This window comes from Pinus tabuliformis, chromosome 8 (genome assembly GCF_031772625.1).
Source record: "Pinus tabuliformis cultivar Carrire ecotype Pingquan chromosome 8, CPIR1, whole genome shotgun sequence".
In the NCBI taxonomy this organism is placed as follows: domain Eukaryota; kingdom Viridiplantae; phylum Streptophyta; class Pinopsida; order Pinales; family Pinaceae; genus Pinus; species Pinus tabuliformis.
The window spans coordinates 1,210,619,850-1,210,640,827 of record NC_142294.1 but is presented as its reverse complement, the minus strand read 5'-3'; the positions used below and the strand labels follow the sequence as shown (position 1 = coordinate 1,210,640,827).

Below are 20,978 nucleotides of genomic sequence, written 5' to 3'. Positions count from 1 at the left end.
TCAATCTTGAGACAAAAGTAGGCAAACTAAAGATAGTTGTTCCATTATCAGAATTAGCTAAACATGATGTCTACAGAAGTTAAATTAGCAGATCACTCAAAATTTCTATGAATGAAGATTCAGTAAATGTTTTTGATGACCAGCCTAAATTGATATTTGGCCCTGGAGTAAATGGAAAAACAGTAGAGGGAGAAGTTCCTCTTTTCTATGTAGGTTTAAACATACATGATAAAATACTTCATAATGCCATGTTTGATTCTGGTGCTTCCCATAACTTAATGCCTAAATCTGTAATGGAGAGGTTAGACCTTGACATCACCAGGCCATATAAATAACTCTTCTCTTTTGATTCAAGTCAGGTCAAATGTTTGGGTTTAATCAAAGACTTATGTGTGTCACTAGTCCAATATCCTGCCAAAACCATCTTAATAGACATAGTAGTAGCTTATATTCCACCAAAGTATGGCATGTTATTGTCTAGATCTTGGGGTGCAAAGCTTCAAGGATATCTACAGTTGGACATGTCTTATGCTACTATTTCAGTGTTTGGTCAACCCAAGAGACTATACAGAGAAACCTTAATGAAGTATGTAGTAAGTAGTCAAGAGAAACCTCAAAATTTCCCTATCTACTCAGTACATTCAGATATGGATTCTTTTATCCTTTACAATGCTGAAATTGATCCCCCACATGCAATAAAAGTTTTATTAGATGAAACGAAAGAAAGAGCAAATGAAAGGTCTAGTGTCTGAATCCAAGAAATTTCTGAAAATCATGAAACATCAGATAAACCAAAAGAAATTGAAAAACCAGATCTCCTTATTAAACATATCCCTAAAACTCTGGATACTAATTGTGGACATGAAATCCTGTGGTACTTAGAATTTGATGGTTCTGTGAAAAAATTAGGAGCAAGAGGAGGAGTCTAGGTGCACAATCTTGAAAACAATCATTCTAAAAGCCATGCCTACAAGTTAAACTTTAGGTGCCCTAATAATATGGCTGAATATGAAGCTCTATTGCTAAGTCTTAAACTGGTTAAGAAATTGGGAGCAACCAGAGTGTCAGTCCTAGGAGATTCTAATTTAATCATTCAACAGATAAAAGGGAATTTCTTAACAAATGATCTCAGATTAAGAGAGTACAGAGGAACAGCTATAGAGATCCTCAATACATTTCTAGAAACTCAGCTAGCCAAAATCCAGAGAAAACATAACTTGCAAGTTCATAGCCTAGCAATGTTTGCCAGCACCTGTAAATTACCATTTGAACCAAATCATCAATTCACAGCTGAAATTAGGCACAGGGCATACCTGATAATGTAAAGAACTGGCAAGTGTTTGACAGTGATAATCAGATCAACAATTTTTTAACCCTAGAAGAAGAATTTTCTAGCACTAACGTAGATGGAGATACAGTTAGTGAATTTGATCTGAAAAATCAAATAGAAACAGACATTTCAGTAGAAAATGCAACTCAAATGCTTCATCCAACGAAATTTACCAAAAACGAAATATTGGATCTTAAAGAAATAGATGTTGATGAGATTATTGAAGGAGAATCTGAAGTTATCAATTGGAAAGACAATCATTTGCCCAAAGGATTAACTCCTTTGGAAGATCTCTTTGATTTCAACGATATTCCAAAGAAACCCCAGATGGAACCTCTAAAAGCAGACATTGAAGACTACAACATAGGAACTGAAGAGAATCCAAAAATGGTAAAATTATCCAAATCTTTGCCCCCTAATCAAAAACTTAAGTATGTTGAACTGATCAAAGAATTGCAGGATGTTTTTGCCTAGAGCTATGAAGACCTAAAATCTTATGACACCTCTGTAATTCAGCGTACAATACCCCTCAATGAAAATCAAAAACCATTCAAACAAAAGCTCAGAAGAATCAACCCTGTACTGCTTCCTTTACTAAAAAAATAAATCAAATGAATGCATGATGTAGGGATAATCGCTCCAATCAGATTTTCAGAGTGGGTATCTAATTTAGTGCCCACCAGGAAGAAAACAGGAGAAATCAGATTATTTGTTGACTTAAGGAATGTAAACAAAGTTTCTTTGAAAGACAACTACCCTTTACCTAAGATGGATCATATTTTACAAAGGGTAGTAGGTGCTTCTAGGATTTCACTTTTGGATGGGTTTTCAGGTTATAATCAGATTCTAGTTCATCCTGATGACCAAGAAAAGACTGCATTTACAACACCATGGGTTACATTCAAATATGTTAAAATGCCATTCAGACTTAAGAATGCAGGGGCAACCTTTCAGCGAACAATGGACATAGCTTTTGCAAAAGAAATTCACGATTTTCTGGTTATATATCTAGATGACCTCACTGTGTTTTCTAGATCATATCAGCAACATTTAGATCATTTAAGACAAGTGTTTTTAAAATGCAGAAAGTATGGTATTTCATTAAATCCCAAAAATTATTTGTTTGGTCTAGAAGAAGGCAAACTGTTAGGCCATATCATCTCCAAAGATGGCATCAAAATTGATCTTGCTAGAATAGAAGCTATTCTGCAAATACCTCACCCCAGAAATGTCAAAGAACTTCAAGCTTTCCTAGGAAAGATTAACTTTTTGAGAAGATTCATATCTAATTTGGCTGAATTAATTAGGTTGCTGAACAATATGTTGAAAAAGGATTCAAAGGTTAAATGGACAATAGAATCCAAACAAGCATTTGAAGATATTAAAATGACTTTGACCAGAACACTAGTCCTTACAAGTCCAAAGTTCGATAGAGACTTCATAATTTTTTAATTTGCATCAGAACACACTATAGCAACTGTTTTACTGCAAAAAGATGATCAAGGATGTGAAAAACCCATAGCCTTTTTCAGTAAAGCACTTAGAGATGCACCTCTAAATTACAAAATCATGGAAAAACAGGCTTTTGCACTTGTGAAAGCTATTAAAGACTTCAGAGTCTATATATTGTACTCCCATGTAGTAGCTTATGTACCAAATGTTGTTTTCAAAGACATCCTGACTCAGGATGGAATTGAAGGCAAACGAGGTAAATGGATAGCTAATATATTGGAGTATGATATTGAAATAAAACCTACAAAGCTTATAAAAGGACAGGGATTGGCTAAACTCATGACTGAAACAAACTTTCAAGCCCTGGATATTAATGAACTGGATAATGAACAGGAGATGACGACTCCACAAATCAGCCAGGCCTTCTTAGAATCACCTTGGTATGTTGATATAACTCATGTATTATTAAACATGCAGGCTCCTCCAGGGTTATCCAGAACAAAGAAAAGGTTTTTAAAGATGAAAACTTCAAAATTTTGTATTTTAGATAATGCTCTTTTTTGGAAAAATCATGAAGGTAGTCTATTGAATTGTTTAATAAAAGAAGAAGCTGACAATGTTCTCAAAGAATTTCATGCAGGGGACTGCGGTGGACACCTTATTGGAAATCAACTGCAGAAAAAATTCTCTGCGCTGGATTTTACTGGCCAACCTTGTTTGCTGATGTAAAGAAGTTTGTCACTACTTGCCACCAATGCCAGATTTTTTAAGGCAAAAGGAAATTGTTACCCTTACCCTTGAGACCGAATTCCACTGAAAAGCCCTTTCAACAATGGGGTTTGGACTTCATTGGAGAAATCCATCCTTCCTCTTCTGGCCAACATAAATGGATTCTTACTGCCACAAACTATTTCGCCAAATGGATAGAAGCCATTCCTTCTAGACAAGCCAATGATACAGTCATTACAGGATTCTTAGAAACCAACATATTGTCTAGATTTGGCTGTCCTGAAAAGATCATAACCAATAATGTTGTTGCTTCAAGTCCAAGAAAATAATAAATTTCTGTAACAAATACCATATCACTTTAGGCCATTCCACAGCCTATTACCCTCAAGGTAATGGTGTAGCTGAGTCTTCCAATAAAAACCTGATTAATATTATTAAGAAATTGTTGGAAGAGAACAAGAAAAACTGGCACAAGAAACTCATAAATGCACTATGGGCAGATAGACTTACTACAAAGAGATCTATTGGAACTAGCCCTTATGAGTTAGTCTATGGCATGGAGGTTGTGTTTCCTTCATCTTTAGGAGTCCCTGTAATGAAATTGCTAAAGAAGCTCAGGTGGAACGCAATGACATTCAAATGAGAATAAATCAAACCATCCATTTGCAGCAAACCAGAGAAGAAGTGCACCAAAGATCCCAAACGTTACAAGAAAAACTCAAGAAAATTTTTTATAAAAGGACCAAAGCAGAAGACTTCTACCTTGGAGACAAAGTTCTAAGGTTGGATTCCAGGAGAGAAGACAAAGGAAAACATGGGAAGTTTGACTACCTGTGGAAAGGGCCATTTATCATCCAGGCATTGCAGGGGAACAATACTTACTTTCTGAAGAGCCTGGATGGTACAGAAATAGAAGAAGGACCAGTGAATGGTCGAATGCTGAAACATTACTTTGATCCAGTTTTTTAAATGTATTCTGACTCTAACATGTACATACTATATGCTTAATAATATCACAGCTTGGATTGGATAGTAACTTGTTGCAGTTGAAGCCTGAAGAGAAGGCCCTAAGCTTCACAAAGTGTGTTGTCATATATACAATAAAGCAACCAGCAAAGGGAGATTTCAAAACACAGTAAAAGTTACTCATAAGGCTCTCTGACCTGCTGTTCTTGACTTTCCACCAGGGAAAGCCATCCCCAAGTGGAGCCACTGTTATACTCCTATACCAATAGGTGTCATATTTCATGATTGATTTGATGAGCTTTGTAATATGTTCATTCCTTTCCTTGCTGCAAAGGTTTCCATATTATCATGAAATCAAAAAATATAAAAAATGTAAAGAGGGTATCCCCTAAAAGAAAAATCGAGGTTTCGAGCGCGATGGAGCGGAAGGGTTTCGAGCGCAACGGTTTTGGCTAGCTAGGGTTTACGGTTCTTCTGCAGTTTTTCCGAGCCTGCGAGACTCCATTGATATCTGCATCCTCCAGGCATACCTACCTCCTCTCGTTTTTTGTTGGCCGTCTCCGTTTATTTGCATCAGGCTCCTGGTAACTACTCTCTGAACTTCTGCTATTCCAGGGAACCTGCTGACATTATGGAGGACCATGAAGATGTCGACTACTCTGCAGATCCTTTGGAAGGGGTTTGTATCTAGTGCACCCCTACCGCTTCTCATGGTATGTATAACTCGGGTCATTCTAATAATCTGGCTTCTATTTCCATCGGGGATCCGTCGCGACTATGTCCTGCGACTCTTCCGGACATCCCCTTTTCCTGGCCAGATCTTTCCTCGCTGCCTCCTTCTCCGGCGACCCTCAGATCTGCGGTGGAATATGCCCCCCCTATCCCCCATTTCGTCCCCCTTTCTGCTTCTGATTCGTGGATATCTACTTCTGCTCCGCCCTCCAATAACCCTGTCGCCGACTCTCTGTTTTCTGATCCTCTCCTAGGCAGTCTCACACAAAATCCTCTACTCTCTGACCCGATGAGCTTCCCCGATGGCTGCGATGTTCCCTCATCACCTAACACTATCCCTCCTCCCGTTTCTGGTGCCTCCCCGCTACCGAATCGAGCTCGGAACTCATCTCCGGCTCCTGATCCTAAAAAGAAATACAGATGTTTCAAGACCAAAGCAGAAGATATCTTTCTCAGACTTGAGGAGGACATCCAGTGGGGCGAAATCATGGAACATGCAGACAGAGTCCTGGTGGGCCGCATCAGGGGACGGAAATACTCGGCTACTCTTTTGAAGGCCTGGGCTTCTGAAGTTTGGGGACATCATCTGAAGGACGCCCCCATTGTACACACTTTAGTGAGAGGATGGTTTGCTCTAAGGTTCGTTCATGCCGACCATACTAATTGGGTCTTGTTCGCTCAATGGCATTTTGAACATGCTCCAGTTCTCCTTAAGCGCTGGACTCCCATGTTTGACCCCGAATCTGAGTAGATTGGCATTGGGCCTATTTGGGTTCAGCTCCCAGGCCTCCCTTTACAGTATTGGTCTGAGGACATCTTCAGAAGAATTGGGAATACAATGGGTACCTTCTTGGATTATGATAGATCCTTTCTCCAATCTGGTGTGATGACTTATGCTCGCCTTCTCATCAACCTGGACACCAGGGGTGGTCTACAAGAATATATTACTATACCCTGGCGGGACTTGGCATGCAAGCAGATTATTGATTACGAAGGGATCCCGTATAGATGTCGCAGATGTCACCAAGTTGGACATCTATATCGGGATTGTCCACTCCTTCACAAGGGAAAGAAGACTCATCAGGATGAGACTACTGAACACCCCCCGCACTGTCCTTCTCGGCCACTGTCGGAGCAGCCTCAGTCTATGCATAATTTGGACGCAGATGCTACACTCGATCCTCCAGGCAGCTCAATCGAACACTCTATTCGCATAGCGCCAGACCCCGTGCACGAAGACTCAGTTCCGCTGGGCGAAGGATCATCGTCCCGCATGCCTCTTCCCCTTATATACATCCGAAATCATTTTCTGTTGTTGGCTCTTCGTCTCATCTGAGCACATACCCACCATGCTGCTCACTTGATTATCTCTCGGGGGCTCCCCTCGATCTCTCTGCTCCCCCTCCTCCTCCCTCTCTCATTTGCTCCATTCCCACCCCATCTCCCGCCATATCCCTGAGTTTGCCCTCCTTGATCACCTCCTCCATCTCCGCCTCCTTTGCCTCATTCCCCCCTGCATCCCCTCGTTATTCCCTCAGATCCAGATCTAAAGATAGAGGTTTCGATGCTATTGGTCTTGATACCGTATCTGCTCCTGTCCCCCATAAGCATTCTCGGGGTCGTCCATCTCGCATTACAAAAGCCAGACACACTGCTGATGCTGAAGTAGCCATTGGGCGACAGCAAACCATCCTCCGGGCCCTTAAAGCAAAGAACGGCCCAGCCCCCCATCCTACATGAAAGTTCTCTCTTTCAATTGCAGGGGTTTTGCTAGCTCCCCCAAAAAACTAGCTCTCAGGAGATTGCTAACCTTATCTCAACCTGACATCATTTTTCTACAAGAGACCGTCTGTCCTGCTGACACCCTAGTTCAGTCTCTCAACTCCTGGATGCCTAACTGGACATTTCATGCAATTGACGCATCAGGGAGATCGGGTGGATTAGCTATTGGGATCCACAACAGAGCAGTCAGGATCCGAAACATTTGGGGCGGCAGAGGTTTCATCGACCTGGACGTTTATGTTCTCTCCATGGAAATGGACTTACGAGTCATCAACGTTTATGGCCCATGTTCTATCAGGGCTCCTTTTTGGAGTGCGCTTCTTGAATCCGAATTATTAAAGGAGGACAATATAATTCTCGGTGGCGACTTAAATTTCACCTTGGGTTTCTGCGAATCGTGGGGGCACTCTGCCCAGGTTGACTCTTTCTCGGATACTATATCCAATCTGTTGGAGGAGCATCATTGGGTAGACATACCCACTGCCAGATTACAGTACACTTGGACTAACAATCGAAGCGGAAATCAGAGCTTGGCCAGAAGATTAGATAGGTTTCTGCTTAAGGAATCTCTATATAACAGACTTCCGCGCATAAGGCAATGGGTCGGTTCCGGGGGCATCTCGGATCACCGCCCTATTTTCTTGGAGACGGTCAACACCTATAACAAGATCAAGAGCCCCTTCAAATTTAATTCCTCATGGTTAAAGGACCCCTCCTACATTCAGCTGGTCACTGATTATTGGCAGAACAATCCCATTAGCGAACATGAAGACCATACTGCCGGTTTTGTTAGGAAACTAACCAAACTCAAGCGAATCTCCAAGCATTGGGCACACCAGAAGCGCATCCGCGATGACCATACTCTGAAGGAGGCTGAGAGGATCATTGCAGCATACGAGGACTCTACTGATGGTATCTTCCCTAACTTGGTAAGCAAAGAACAGTTCAACTCCCTCGTAGCCAAACGATCACAGATTCTGAAGGATAGAGAAGAAAGCTGGAGGCTTCGTAGCAGGGCCATATGGCTTACCGAGGGAGATGACAACACAAATTTCTACCATAAATTCGCCAACGGCCGCAAAGCTATCAACACTATATGGGAATTAAGGGATGAACAAAATCAGCTAATTTCATCTCAGAGGAATCTAGCCAGTTTAGCTATTGATCACTTCAAAGGCATCTATAGAGCCCCCAGAGAGGCCAATATCCTGGAGATTATGAGAGTGGTAGAAAAATTTCCCAGATTTGTTCTACAAGAAGAATCAGAGGATCTCACAAAGGAAGTAACCATGGAAGAACTCGAAGCCACCATTAAATGGTTCAAGAAAGATAGAAGCCCTGGCCCTGATGGTTGGACCATTGAATTTTACATGGCTTTCCTTGATCTACTGGGCAATTATCTCCTCAATATTATTGAGCAGTGCAGAAGAAATGGCAGAATATCTTCTGCTATCAAATCCACTTTCATTGCCCTCATCCCGAAAGCCAATCATCCGATCTCTTTCAATGACTTCCGCCCCATTTCCCTCTGCAATTGCCTTTATAAAATTATTGCCAAGATCATCGCCAATCGTCTGAAACCTATATTATCTCGTCACATATCCCCTGAACGATTCGCTTTCCTTAATCACAGGCAGATACATGAGGCCATTGCCACCGCTCAAGAACTCCTACATACTCTTCATATCAAAAAACAAAAGGGCCTGATATTAAAGGTAGACCTTTCCAAAGCCTTCGATAGAGCCAACTGGCTCTACATCAGGCTGCTTCTGACACACCTTGGCTTTCCCTACAGCTACATTAAATAGATAATGAGCTGCATTACCGATGTATCCTACAGCATTCTTCTTAATGGTGAAGCCACATCTTTCCTTACCTCAGAAAGAGGGCTCAGGCAAGGATGCCCATTATCTCCACTTCTATTCCTTCTCATTATGGAAGGCTTGAGTAGGTTCATCACATTTTCCCGGGATAGGAACCAGATCAATGGCATCAATATCTCTGATAATTTTTATCTAACTCACCTCTTATTTGTTGATGATATTCTCATTTTTCTTAATGGATGCATAGGTGACACCACTTCTCTCCAGAATATATTTGCACTCTTCCAACAGGCCACAGGCATGCAGATAAACGAAAGCAAATCAACAATCACGGCTGTTGGCTGCTCTCAACATGAATCTACATTTGCATTATAGCGATTCCCCTTCATCTCATTATCATTAGCTGACGGCATCAAATATTTGGGGTACAGACTAAAACCTCTTGGCTACCGGATTGCAGATTGGACTTGGTTAATAGCAAAGGTGGAGAAATGACTGCAGGTTTGGTATCACAGATATCTCTCAAGAGCTGGTAGATTGATTCTCATAAAAGCAGTCATTGAAGCCACTCCAGTATACTGGATGACCTTGGCTTGGATACCTCGCAGCATCCTGGACAGATTACAAAACATTTGTGCCAGATTTTTATGGAAAGGTCATCACACAGGGAAGCAATTTGCCTGGGTGAAATGGGCCACCATTGCTAGACCCAACCGATGGGGCGGTTGGGGCATTAAGAACCTCGATCTCTTTGCCAAGGCGCTGGCAGCCAAACTCGGGTGGAATCTCTTGACCACAGAAAGCCTATGGTCTCGTGTCGCCCAAGTAAAATATATCAAGCCATTGCACCTCATGGTTGGTTCCGTCAACAACATAACCCTGGTCGCAATATATCAAACATTTGGAAAGTTGTCCTCCAATCTCTACCTCTATTGCGGGAAGGTATTACCTGGCGCATCAAAGAAGGAAACAGTGTAAGGATTGGGGTGGATCCATGGGTGGGGTGCGGCAATTCACACAGGTTATCTGATGGACTATTAATTCACCTACATAACATAGGCATCACGCATATGAAGCACATTGGAGATAGCGCGAATTCCACCTTTTTGCAACAGGCTTGGGCAACCCCCCGCACCTTAGAGATACCCGAACAGTGGCAACATGAATGGAGGGCTTTTACTAACGCTCTCTCGCAGGCACACATTAGACTCACCGAAGGCCCCGATGACATTATCTGGGCAATTGCAAACCACGGCATTTACTCTCCCATATTGGGATATTTAAAACTCATGGAATCTTACAAGCCCCCGGCTATCCTCCCCATCTGGAAAGATCTCTGGAAGCTGGACGCAGCCCCTCGCACTCGGCTCCTAATGTGGAATATACTCTTCGATAAAATCCCTACAGGAACCAATCTCATGAAGCGATCATTTCATGGTCCATTCAGATGCCATCTTTGCTGTTTAGAAGAGGAAAGCACAGCACACCTGTTCCTAAATTGTCATGTTACTAAAGAATTTTGGCAAAACATTTCTTCTCATTATCCATCCCTCAAAGTCTGGCAGGGTCCGAATATTATGGAGGCATGGAGCGATTGGTGCCGTATACATACAGGAAAATCCGTTAACATGCCTTTGCTTGTTTGCTGGGCAATATGGATTGCTCGGAACCAGGTCATATTTCAAAATAAGGCGCCTCATTGGCCTGTTATCCTGAGCCACACTATTGCAGACTTCAAATTACTCCCTGAAGTTGTTCCAAAAAATCCCACCCGCACCTACAGGCATATAAATCTGGACAAATCGAAGCCTTGGGCTTTTTTCGATGGCTCTGCCCAAGAAACAGGATGTGGTGGAGGAGCGCTGCTATATCTCAACGATGATCACTATTATAAAATTCATATTAATCTTGGCCGAGGCACCAATAATTTTGCTGAATTAAGCACAGCAAAACATATCATTCACTTTGCCATACAGAAACAGTGCAGCCACCTTCAATTATTTGGGGATTCACAAATTGTTTGCAACTGGCTGAACGATACTACACATTGCTATGCTTTCTCGTTGAGACATATTCTCCAAGAGACAAAAAGACTGATCACATCATTTGAATCCTTCAAATGCAGCCACATTTACAGGGAACAGAACACTGAGGCGGACCAGCTATCCAAAGAAGCAGCGCAAAATCAACGGGATGACTGGCTGATCCAAGAGGTGATTGATGGATCATCCCATCAGCACCACCACAGACCTTTTCATGATTTTCTTTAGGAATGGGTCTTCGACCCACATATAATCAGTTTACATTTCTTGTAGTCTTTGATTTTTGTTATTTTTTGTATAATCATCTAAGTAGCTGAATCAGCTTTAGCTGGGCTCTCTGCGTAGAGCCGGAATGTAATTCCTCTAAGTTTAGGCATATACAGTCTCAGCTACTAGGACTCCCTGCCGGAGTCATGATAAATGGGGCTTCTTCATGAAGGTCTCTGAACCACAATATGAATGCAATTGCATCTGCAAAATGTAATTTCTCCATATTAATAGAAATTACGACTTTTTCCTTATGGGAAAAAAAAAGAAAAATCAAAGGGTAAAAATAATAAAATGGTCAAAAAAGTGAAAGAAATGAACCTCAAATAAAGAAAGACTAGGAAAGTGTGCAAGTCCAAAATTCCACTACTCTTTCATTTTCTATAAACAAAACATTGTGTGCAGCTTGTTAATTTATGCCACAATTGATGAAGGGCCAAACAGCTTAATCTTGGCTAGTTCAGGTTTTGAATTTCATGTTTTAGAGATAGAGAATAAAATCTGACCAAACTATTTAATCTTAGCAAATAAGTAGATAGGTAGAGAAGCAAAGGAGCCCAACTGTTTAATCTGAGCCCTTGGAAGTAATAAGTGCAGACTTAGGTAGGCTTAACATGCAAAGGAAAGAAAAGTTGATGAGGGTTTGTCAGTCTAAGTGTACCCAAAGAAAGAAGGAAAAAATACTAGGCAAAGTAGGCAGGGTAGGTAGATTGGTGTTGCAGAATGATCCCTGTGATGGATAATGTTTCAAAAATGTGTTAACTTTCACTTCTATCACAAGTGCATGGTGGACCTTATACTTGAAGCAGCTCAAGCGAGGCAAGGTTTCATAACTAACTCCCCTTCATGTTTTTCCCTAATCATTTACTAATTTCCCCCTAAAAAATATTAAGAATCTGTTCTTAATAACGTTCATAAACCACTCATTCCATTTCATAATAATTGCCTAAATAAAACTCTATTTTACTTAGGAAAGTGGCCATATTCCTCATATAAACCCCATTCCCTCTTTAGCCTAAGTTTAAAAAATATATAAACTGTTTTTATACTTAGCGCGCATTCATTTTATTTTCATATTAACACTAACTTTTATTATATAAATCCCATGTAAATTAATACCCTTTCCCGTATTATGTAAATACATAAAAATCCCCAAATATTAAATTCCCACCCCCGGTTAAATATAACCATATTCGTTGTATAAAAAAAAAGGGATTGATAAGTTTTATTTGAAATTTATTGAAAACCTCCTCACCGCGCAACAATGGGATTTATTAACCATCCGGGTTAATTTACAACCAAGCCCGCAATCCAATCAAATATGCTCGAAAGCCATTTAAAAACATTGGTTTATTATGCCGGCCCCGCTGTTTAAACCTTCGCTATGTCCGAAGCCCGTCCACCGTCCGATCCACTCATTCGCATCCAATGGTTGATAACCATATCGCAACCTCCTTTCGGCCGATGTTTAACTCGCGGGGGTCCGGCGGTTTGGCGCCCGTACTTTGCCACGCATCGCGCTCCCAGCATGATCACTTGCCCTCCACCCGAAACCGCCCAGCCCCAAAAAGCGGAGCGGGCAAAACCGCTTACCATCGCCCCCCATTGACGTCATCCGCTGATGTCACATTTTGCTGACATCACCTGCCACGTCATCTGCCCCGTACTCCCACTGATGTCATCCGTACTGCTTACGTCATCCATCCTTTGAATCAAAATTCCCGCCAAAACTTCATTTTATCGAATAAAAAGGGTAAAATCATCATTTTTTCTATATTTTTCTGCATACAGCACCTCAGGCATTAAAATCTTCTGAGTTCACTGTTCCAATTTTTTAACTATCACCCAACCAGAAAAGCTACAACGCGAGCTCCGCAGCCTGCCATTCAACCTACATAGTGCAGTCTTCCTCTTTAATACAGTTCAAACCAACACCGAGGGACTTCCACGCTCGCACAAAAAAGAAATAAAAGGATATACAGTGATACTTGTTCCCCTAACCAGTGGACCTTTAGAGACATGAATTTCCAGAGAAAGATGATCAGAAGACGCATTAGCAGTTTTGTTTTGCCAGAACATGATGGACAACGATGAGCAGGATTCAAAGCACAATTAAAGAGTATCAGTTCAGCATTAAAGAGTATCATTTGAGCATTAAAGTGTATCAGATCAGCGATAAAGGTGGCAGATCAGAAGTAAAGAGGGGCATATCAAAATTAAAGAGCACAGTTAAGACAGGCAGTCGGCGCAGAGTTACTACAGAAGACAGCTGCCAGCTGAATTAAAAGGCCTGCCTCCAGCACAACATCAGATATCTTTTCCTAACTATTTCTATTTTCACTTGTAAACTATTTTTAGTTAAACCTAGATATTATCTCACGGCGGTTTTGAGATATTGGTTGTACATATTTTGTTGTATAAATACCCCCTCCATTAGAGTCTTGAAGGGTGGATTGTGGATTCCTAGACTCCGTTGTAATATTGAAATTTTGGAATAAAGAGCTGTTGGAATCAAACTATTGCATGGCCTACTGGATGAAGGATTGAAGCAGAGGACTTGTCATAGATTTCTTGAATCAACCACTGGATCAATAAGTCCTCTATATCTTGTATTTTATAGTTTTCTTGTTTATTATATCATCTATGTTTCATAATCTGAATGATAAAGAAAAGGTTAATTTCAGAATATGCTTGATTGCACTCTGTTTTCAGTATTTATGGTTCTATGTGGTTTCTTCATAATTAGAATAAGAAGTGAAATCTTAATTGCTCTTGTTTCTTGATTCTTTCATGTTGATTATTTGCTAAAGAATTCTTAACTGCTCCTTGTCAGTAATCATCCATTTTCCCTCTTTCAATAGGTTGAAGGATTCTTAACTGCCCTTCACCCATTTGAGCCCATTCCATCTGTTTCAAGTCTTTATTTTTCCCTGTTTGACTACCTTGCTCTATGAATCCATCCTCCGCTAAGAAACCCAATCCAGAAAGCCATCTCCTTTGACTCCATTAGCCCAATGGACTGAACTACTATGTCTTACCTCTCTGTTCTATTGAATCTCACCACCCAAATTCAAACAAAACCCTTGAACTTCATAACTAGCCTAATACCTTTAAAAACAAAGCTAAATCATAAAGAGAGAGCCCTCTCTGGATACAGATTGGCTAGATTCTATATCTAAAAGATTGGTCTGTGGTTACCTCGGCATCTTTCCCTTTCTTACAACTTTTGGGAAAACCTGAGTGATAACAGGAGCCACATTGTCATTTGCGTTCCAAAATACTTCTATGCAGGTAAAGAAGATTGGTGATGACAACTACTACAACAAATACGATGCTCACATGATGGTAAGGGAGCCCTCATTGAGACAATTAACATGCCTACCATCAAATTCACCTGCTATACAATATCTGGAAAGCTCGTGTGCCATTTCTCAAGGGGAAAATGTACCTTGGACACCATCTCAGTAGCAAAAGCTTGTGTGCAATTAAATTGGTTCAATTTTCTATTAAATTATCTCTTTGGAGTCCATGAAGATGTCTACAAGAGGGAAACTTATTTTATATATGGATATCTTGTTGCTTCCTTAGTCATGATGAAGTGGTTCCCACCAGAAGGTAAAGAGATAGCACTAGTTTACGAGGATTAACCCCTTTCACTCAGATATTTACCATGGCAAACTTCCGAGGACCCCAACAACAAAGAGATCAATGAGGATTCTTTCACAGGATGGTATCAAAAAAATTTGGTCGTCACCAAAGCCAGGCCCATGATCCCACTATTACTCCTAGATGAATATTTATAGGAAATATGGTTTGGTGTAAGCCATGGCAACACCTGGATTCGAACTAAGTGCATCAACTCAGACACATTCTAGAAGCGTTCCCTACCCTTTGTTCTCTCAGAGGAGACATTCCATACCGAAGTCATGTCCTATACAGGGGTTGTTGGAAAAATTTGGGAAGGCAAGACGAGATATTCATTCGAAGGGATGGTGCCCAAGTCGTTGCCTGCCGAAACCCCTTCTGCCTCCCACAATCGAACGACAGAGGAAACACTCAATTTGGTCTTGAAGAAGCTTGAGAAAAATATTTTGTCCTTCTGAAATACTCTGGAGAATCTTGGGGCATCAATAAGTCCTTTCCCTACTTTCTTTGAATTTATCAGTTCTAGTCCAATTTCTTCTTTGACCTGCAGCCCGATCATTTCTTCAATTCCCTCAGTGGGACCCCATTCTCATATTGAACCCATAATCAAGAATACTTTCCCACTTTCCACCAAGCCACCATCAATTCCTAAGAAACCAATTAAAGATACCTCTACTCAAGTCATTGATCTTATTGGCAAGGAACCCCAATCTCACACTAGCACACCCATCACTGAAGAAAACCCACCATCCACATCCATTGTATCCCCAATGTCGTGCAATCCATCACCCCGAATAACCTCCACCTCAACCACCATCTCGAACATTCCTCCATCTAGAAAACTTCTTGGTGCCAAAACAAAAATGGAGGTAGACTCTGTAATCCAATACATTACATACACTACCAATGAGGCACTCACAGTTCCCCCTACAAGCACAGAAGTTGTTACTACGTCTCTGTTATCTTTACTACTAGTACAAAGAACAATAATGGAAACAAATCAGCATGTCAACCTTGAGAACTTGGGCACAGAAGCCATACACACCTTACCCCTAACTTCCAACCCCGCCTCCCTTCCACCACCGCAATCCAGCCCAGACCATACAATCCTCCCACCGTCGAGCCCTATAGCGAGAGACCTCACGCCAAGGGAAGTCTCAAAAATTAGTTTCCAATGGCCAACCATTACAAATCCGGTACCCTACACCCACTACTGTGACCCCCGATGACCTCCAGAGTTGGTCGTCGTCTTAATTGTTTACTTTCATTCAACTAGTTGCACGCCAAGTGGAGGTGTTGCACAGTAATATAGTAGCGGAACATGAGTAGAAACAACAACAACTTCTTTCCATTGTAGCAGAAATATATCAAATTCGTCAGGAGAAGCAGATGTTATAGAACCAGGTTGACGAAATAAGTGCAAATTTCTAGGATCTTTGACCCTCAGTTGTCGAAATAGTCACAGATGCACTAGAATTTTTTTTAGGTTGTACTCTTTCAGAACGTTGCAATCATATCAAAAATTCCTACACCAACCTCCTCTCAACAAACAAAGAGATCAAAATAATTATTTCCACCACTCAAAGGGTGCTACTAGATCCAGTGGATGAGCCCCAGTATTGCAACAAGAATTTTGCAACTCCTTAGGCTACCAACTTAAGTTATCAAATCGGGGTTCGTACAAACTTAGGAGGTGTCCGAACCGTATGTGCAACGTGAAATGTGTCCTTCTTTAGTTGATCTAATGCAATGAATTGAATATCATGAAATCAACCACTAATATAATTTCAAAAAACGAAACATTAGTTTACTTGTAGAATGTAAATTAATACTCTAATTGAAAAATGTGAAATGTTGTTTTGAAAAAGGAAATTTGATCTTTTCAACAATAATGCTTGTCACTAAAACCTTAAGGAAGCATGAATTCAAGAATCAAGTGTAACATAAATTGAATTGATGAATCACCCTTTTTATCACTGTGCTCAAGGAAGCTTAGCTTTACTAACAAAATCCATGTACATTTCATAAGAAAGCATTCATTGCTATTCAAATGTGGAAATATGTCTTCTAATTCTAATTGCATATTTTTACTTGTAGTGAAGGAAAGGTGGGTCTAGAGTTGTCTTTGGTCTTCCTCAATAATGTATTCAGAGCCTAAGGGTCATTATTCAAGCCTAAGAGACAAAAACCAATCTTTTGGAGTACACCTGCTCAAGTTTACGTGTGCTACAAGAGGTGGTACAAGAGGCCCTCTTTTGTTACAAGAGGAGACAATCTGTCGAATTCCCAAGTAAATCAAATGCAAATAGCATGGTAAATTTTTCATTATTAATTAGGATGTCTTAGGACTCCATTCCAAGTGGAATTACTCCAAAATACCCCTGTTAACATGTGCTAAAAAATAGTAGAAAATTACTACTCTAAAAACTGGAAATTCAAGAACTAGTGAGCTAGTTAACTTACGAAATGGCTATCCTAATCAATTGAAAATGAGATGGGGTAAATTTTGTTATTACCTTGAATGTTTTAATGACCCAAGACAAGTGGAATCAACTCAAATGAAGCTCATTAACATGTTCTAAAAAATATCATAAAATTACTACTATTTTGCTACAAGGGACTTCTAAAAATTCTAGATTTGTGAACTAGTAAACCAATCCAAGTAGCTCAATGATGAATATGAATTTTCAAAGTTGTTATAAGGTTTCATCATGCTTGTGACTCTATAAATAACCTGCAAAACAACTCACTTCAATCATTTAACCAATGTAACCTACAACAAAAGAGGCATGAATAGTAAATGCAGAAATAAGAGATGCAAGTGAAAAAGACATTCAAAGGAAATAAATAAATTATAAAAGAGGGATCTAAGGCTCCTATGATGGCCAAGCCCAAGGAAAATCAGATTCCTATGAAGGAAACCAAGCTTTAGAAGCTAAAAATGGCACCAAACTTCATTATTTGAATCAATCCAAGTACATCTCTGCTAGAAATGAAAGAGGAGCTGCTAAAGAACAAGTTTCCTACACAAGAAGACCAAGAAATACATGCCCTCGAGGCCAATCCGAATTCGTACTTATACAAAATGACGAGGAAGCATTCTCCTTGAAAGGACGAATATTTTCCCTCCAAAATCCCTCAAATAGTGGATATGGTTCTCAATACTAGGAATATGCATTAAATGAGAGGGAGCACATTCCTATATTTTATCAATCACTAGAGCTCCATAAGTTGTGCAATAATTTCATAATATCTTGTTCATTTATTATCCAATATTGATCCTCCTATAGTATAGATCAAGTCCCTATATTATCTCATTCAGAGTTTACTCCATATTCTCTCAATATTTTGAAAAAAAAAATAATATTAGGCACATAATATGAAATTATCTCTAAACCTTCCTAAGAACATATTAAAGCAAAAAAGCATTATTAACTATAGAAGGAGATATTTAATATAGCCTTTATGTGCCTAGGAAACGTTAGATGTGCCTTAATTTATGTCGAATTAGGAGGCCCATCACACCCCCCTACTGAAATTGTTTCTCATCCTCTCAGCAACCCATCTAACTTCTTTCCTTCTTGTTCTTCTTTTATGCCTCAGATGTCTTTTAATGCAATTCCATTCCTTAGCTCAATGGAATATGATTTGGATGGTTGCCTGCATTGGATTTCCTTCATGGACAAACTTGCCGTGGTGGCAAGTTTTGCCCCCTTTTCTTGTAGTTTCCCTCTGATCCTCTTGTTTTCTAACTGCAACTGTTAATACCTTGAAGGTTGTTGTTTCCTTGGAAATTGCAATTATCTTGGAGGTTGTTGCTTCCTTGGAAATTGTTGTTTCCTTGGAAACCGTTGTTAAAATTGAAGTTTTCATTACCTTGAAGGTTATTGTTTCCTTGAAAACTGCAATTATCTTAGAGGTTGTTGCTTCCTTGAAAGCTATTGTTTCCTTGGAAACTGTTGTTAAAATTGAAGTTGTTTTACCTTGGAGGTTTTTGTTTCCTTGGAAACTATTGTTACCTTGAAGGTTGTTGTTTTCTTGGAAACTATTGTTACCTTGAAGGTTATTGCTTCTTTGGAAATTGTTGGTACTCCTGTAGCAGTTATGTTCCTTCCTCTAGCAATTTTTTTCTTCCTATATCTACCAACTCAGAACCTGTAGCAACTAATCTTTGCATGCCAAGAGGTGTTGGGTCCACCTTTTGTTCTTTTTTTGTTTCTTTTATATATTTTCTAATTTTCTCTCTTTTTTCATTACATGCAAAAGAAACTCATAGTGTTTCTTTGTTAACTGAATTGGCCCTCACTTACCCCTTGGCACTCCTTTTCCTCCATTACGACTAAATGATTACCACCCACTTTCTCAATTCCTCTTCACTTTTGTCTTGTTCCTCTCCCACACGTGTGGGTGTCTTGATGGAAAAGTGAAGCTAACTACTAGATAAGGCCATGTTATTCTTCTACTAATTTTGGCTAATAAAAAAAAATCCTTCATACACTTGCAGTGTTTTTCAAGCTAAAATAAGTTTGGAGGAAAGGTTTAGAGGATTACATACCTAAGCCTTACCCTTGATTTATTTTTGCAAGTGATATTGAGGTTGTTGATATGACTATTGAATCTGCCTTTGGTGTTTTTGAAGCTACTACTAATGATACTGAAGCTGCATGTGATAATCTGTTGGAGGTCCTATTGTTGATAGCCTTGAATCTAGAGGTCTTCTAGGTTTTTTGTTGTTGCTACTTCACATCCCTAGCTAAAATGTTGTTGTTGAGATGCTCATGATGTGAGTGTTGTATCTGATGATTGACTTGTTGATGCTTGCATGAGGCTGTTGGAACATTGATGAAGTTGTTGGAATTCTCTTTGAGGTACAAAATGTCACTTTCATCAATTGTTTTTCATTGGATGGAATATTCTCATTGCTGATTGAAGTTCCATGATTCATGTGATCAAAATATAGGTGCCACCATGGATCAAAGGTTGTTGTTGGAGATGAAAAATGATCATGTAGCAGCTTTGCATAGGTCCTATAGCTTCCCAAAATTGAGGAAATGACTCTCCAATGTCTTCATGATGATTGTTTTTTCATTTTGGTGCTCTCAATTGTGGTCTTGTGAGGTAAGCATACTACTACATGAATGTATTTCTTCCTGTCAAAGTCACAAAAACCCCGCCATGACAACAATATCCTTCAGATAATGCTTCCAAAAAAATTGATAATTCATTATCAATCTATGGAAAAGGATAAAAAAAGCTTGGTTGACGTGAAAGTTATGAAATAAGGGGTGAAAATGGGGATTTTTCATGGAAAAAGATGAATTTTTGGATGGAGAAGTGACTAAATGGTGTGGAGGATGGATTATGGAGGTGTGGTAGACTTATTCTTCATTCCCCCAATTCAAACATAGTATTTGACCCCTCTTTCTATGTCGATCACACTCCTATAGCAATAATGGTCACTCCTGTAGCAATTATGGAATGCTCCTATAACATAATTATTTTATCCACATTTCTCAAACGATAGATTTGATTGACCTAAAATTTGGTGAGCATGTTTCCATCATCCTTATGCATCTCCCCATAAAAACTCTTAGCCAACGAATGCATGAATTTCGAGAAAAAATAAAAATGGTTGTAGTTGATGGAGGCCAATTTCTTGAAACGTATGCACTGGAATTTACTGAAATTCCTTGAGAATGTTATTGTCATCCATATGCATCTACCCATGAAACAACTCGACCAATGGATGCACGGTTTTCGCGATACGATAAAAACAATTTTCTCCTTGTGTATTTTGGCCTCGTGTAGCAAAACAAAATCTTCCTCTAGCATTCTAGGACAACGAGTAAAATGAATGGGAAAGGATTGGGAATGATGGGTGGCTATTGGAAATGGATTAGGGTGATGGATTGGCAAGGCATTGGTCATGTTGTAGCATCTGAGCAAAGGAGGAGAAAACCCAAGTTTGACTTCTTTTGACTAGGTTTTTGATCAATTTTTTATTTTGGTACTAACTTGTTCTTGTTGTTTGAAAAGGTTGGAGAGCACCTGCATTCATTAGAGATAGATACATGGAATAAATAATTTTTTCTTTCCATTTTTTCATTTTTTTCTTTTCTTAGGCCTACTAGCTGCCTCAATGAGGTTTTCAACTAGTAGGTTTGCCTAGGCACCTCAAAGGAGGTTTTCACCTAAAATCTTTTCTTTTTC

General features: G+C 39.8%; 1 protein-coding gene across 1 annotated transcript; it reads left to right on the top strand.

Moving 5' to 3' along the window:
• Nucleotides 1–9,884: 9,884 nt before the first annotated feature.
• LOC149239723 (uncharacterized) lies at nucleotides 9,885–11,084 on the top strand. The gene has a single exon (XM_089369949.1). The coding sequence runs from the start codon at nucleotides 9,885–9,887 to the stop codon at nucleotides 11,082–11,084; it is 1,200 nt and encodes a 399-aa protein (XP_089226075.1).
• The last annotated feature ends 9,894 nt before the right edge of the window (nucleotides 11,085–20,978 follow it).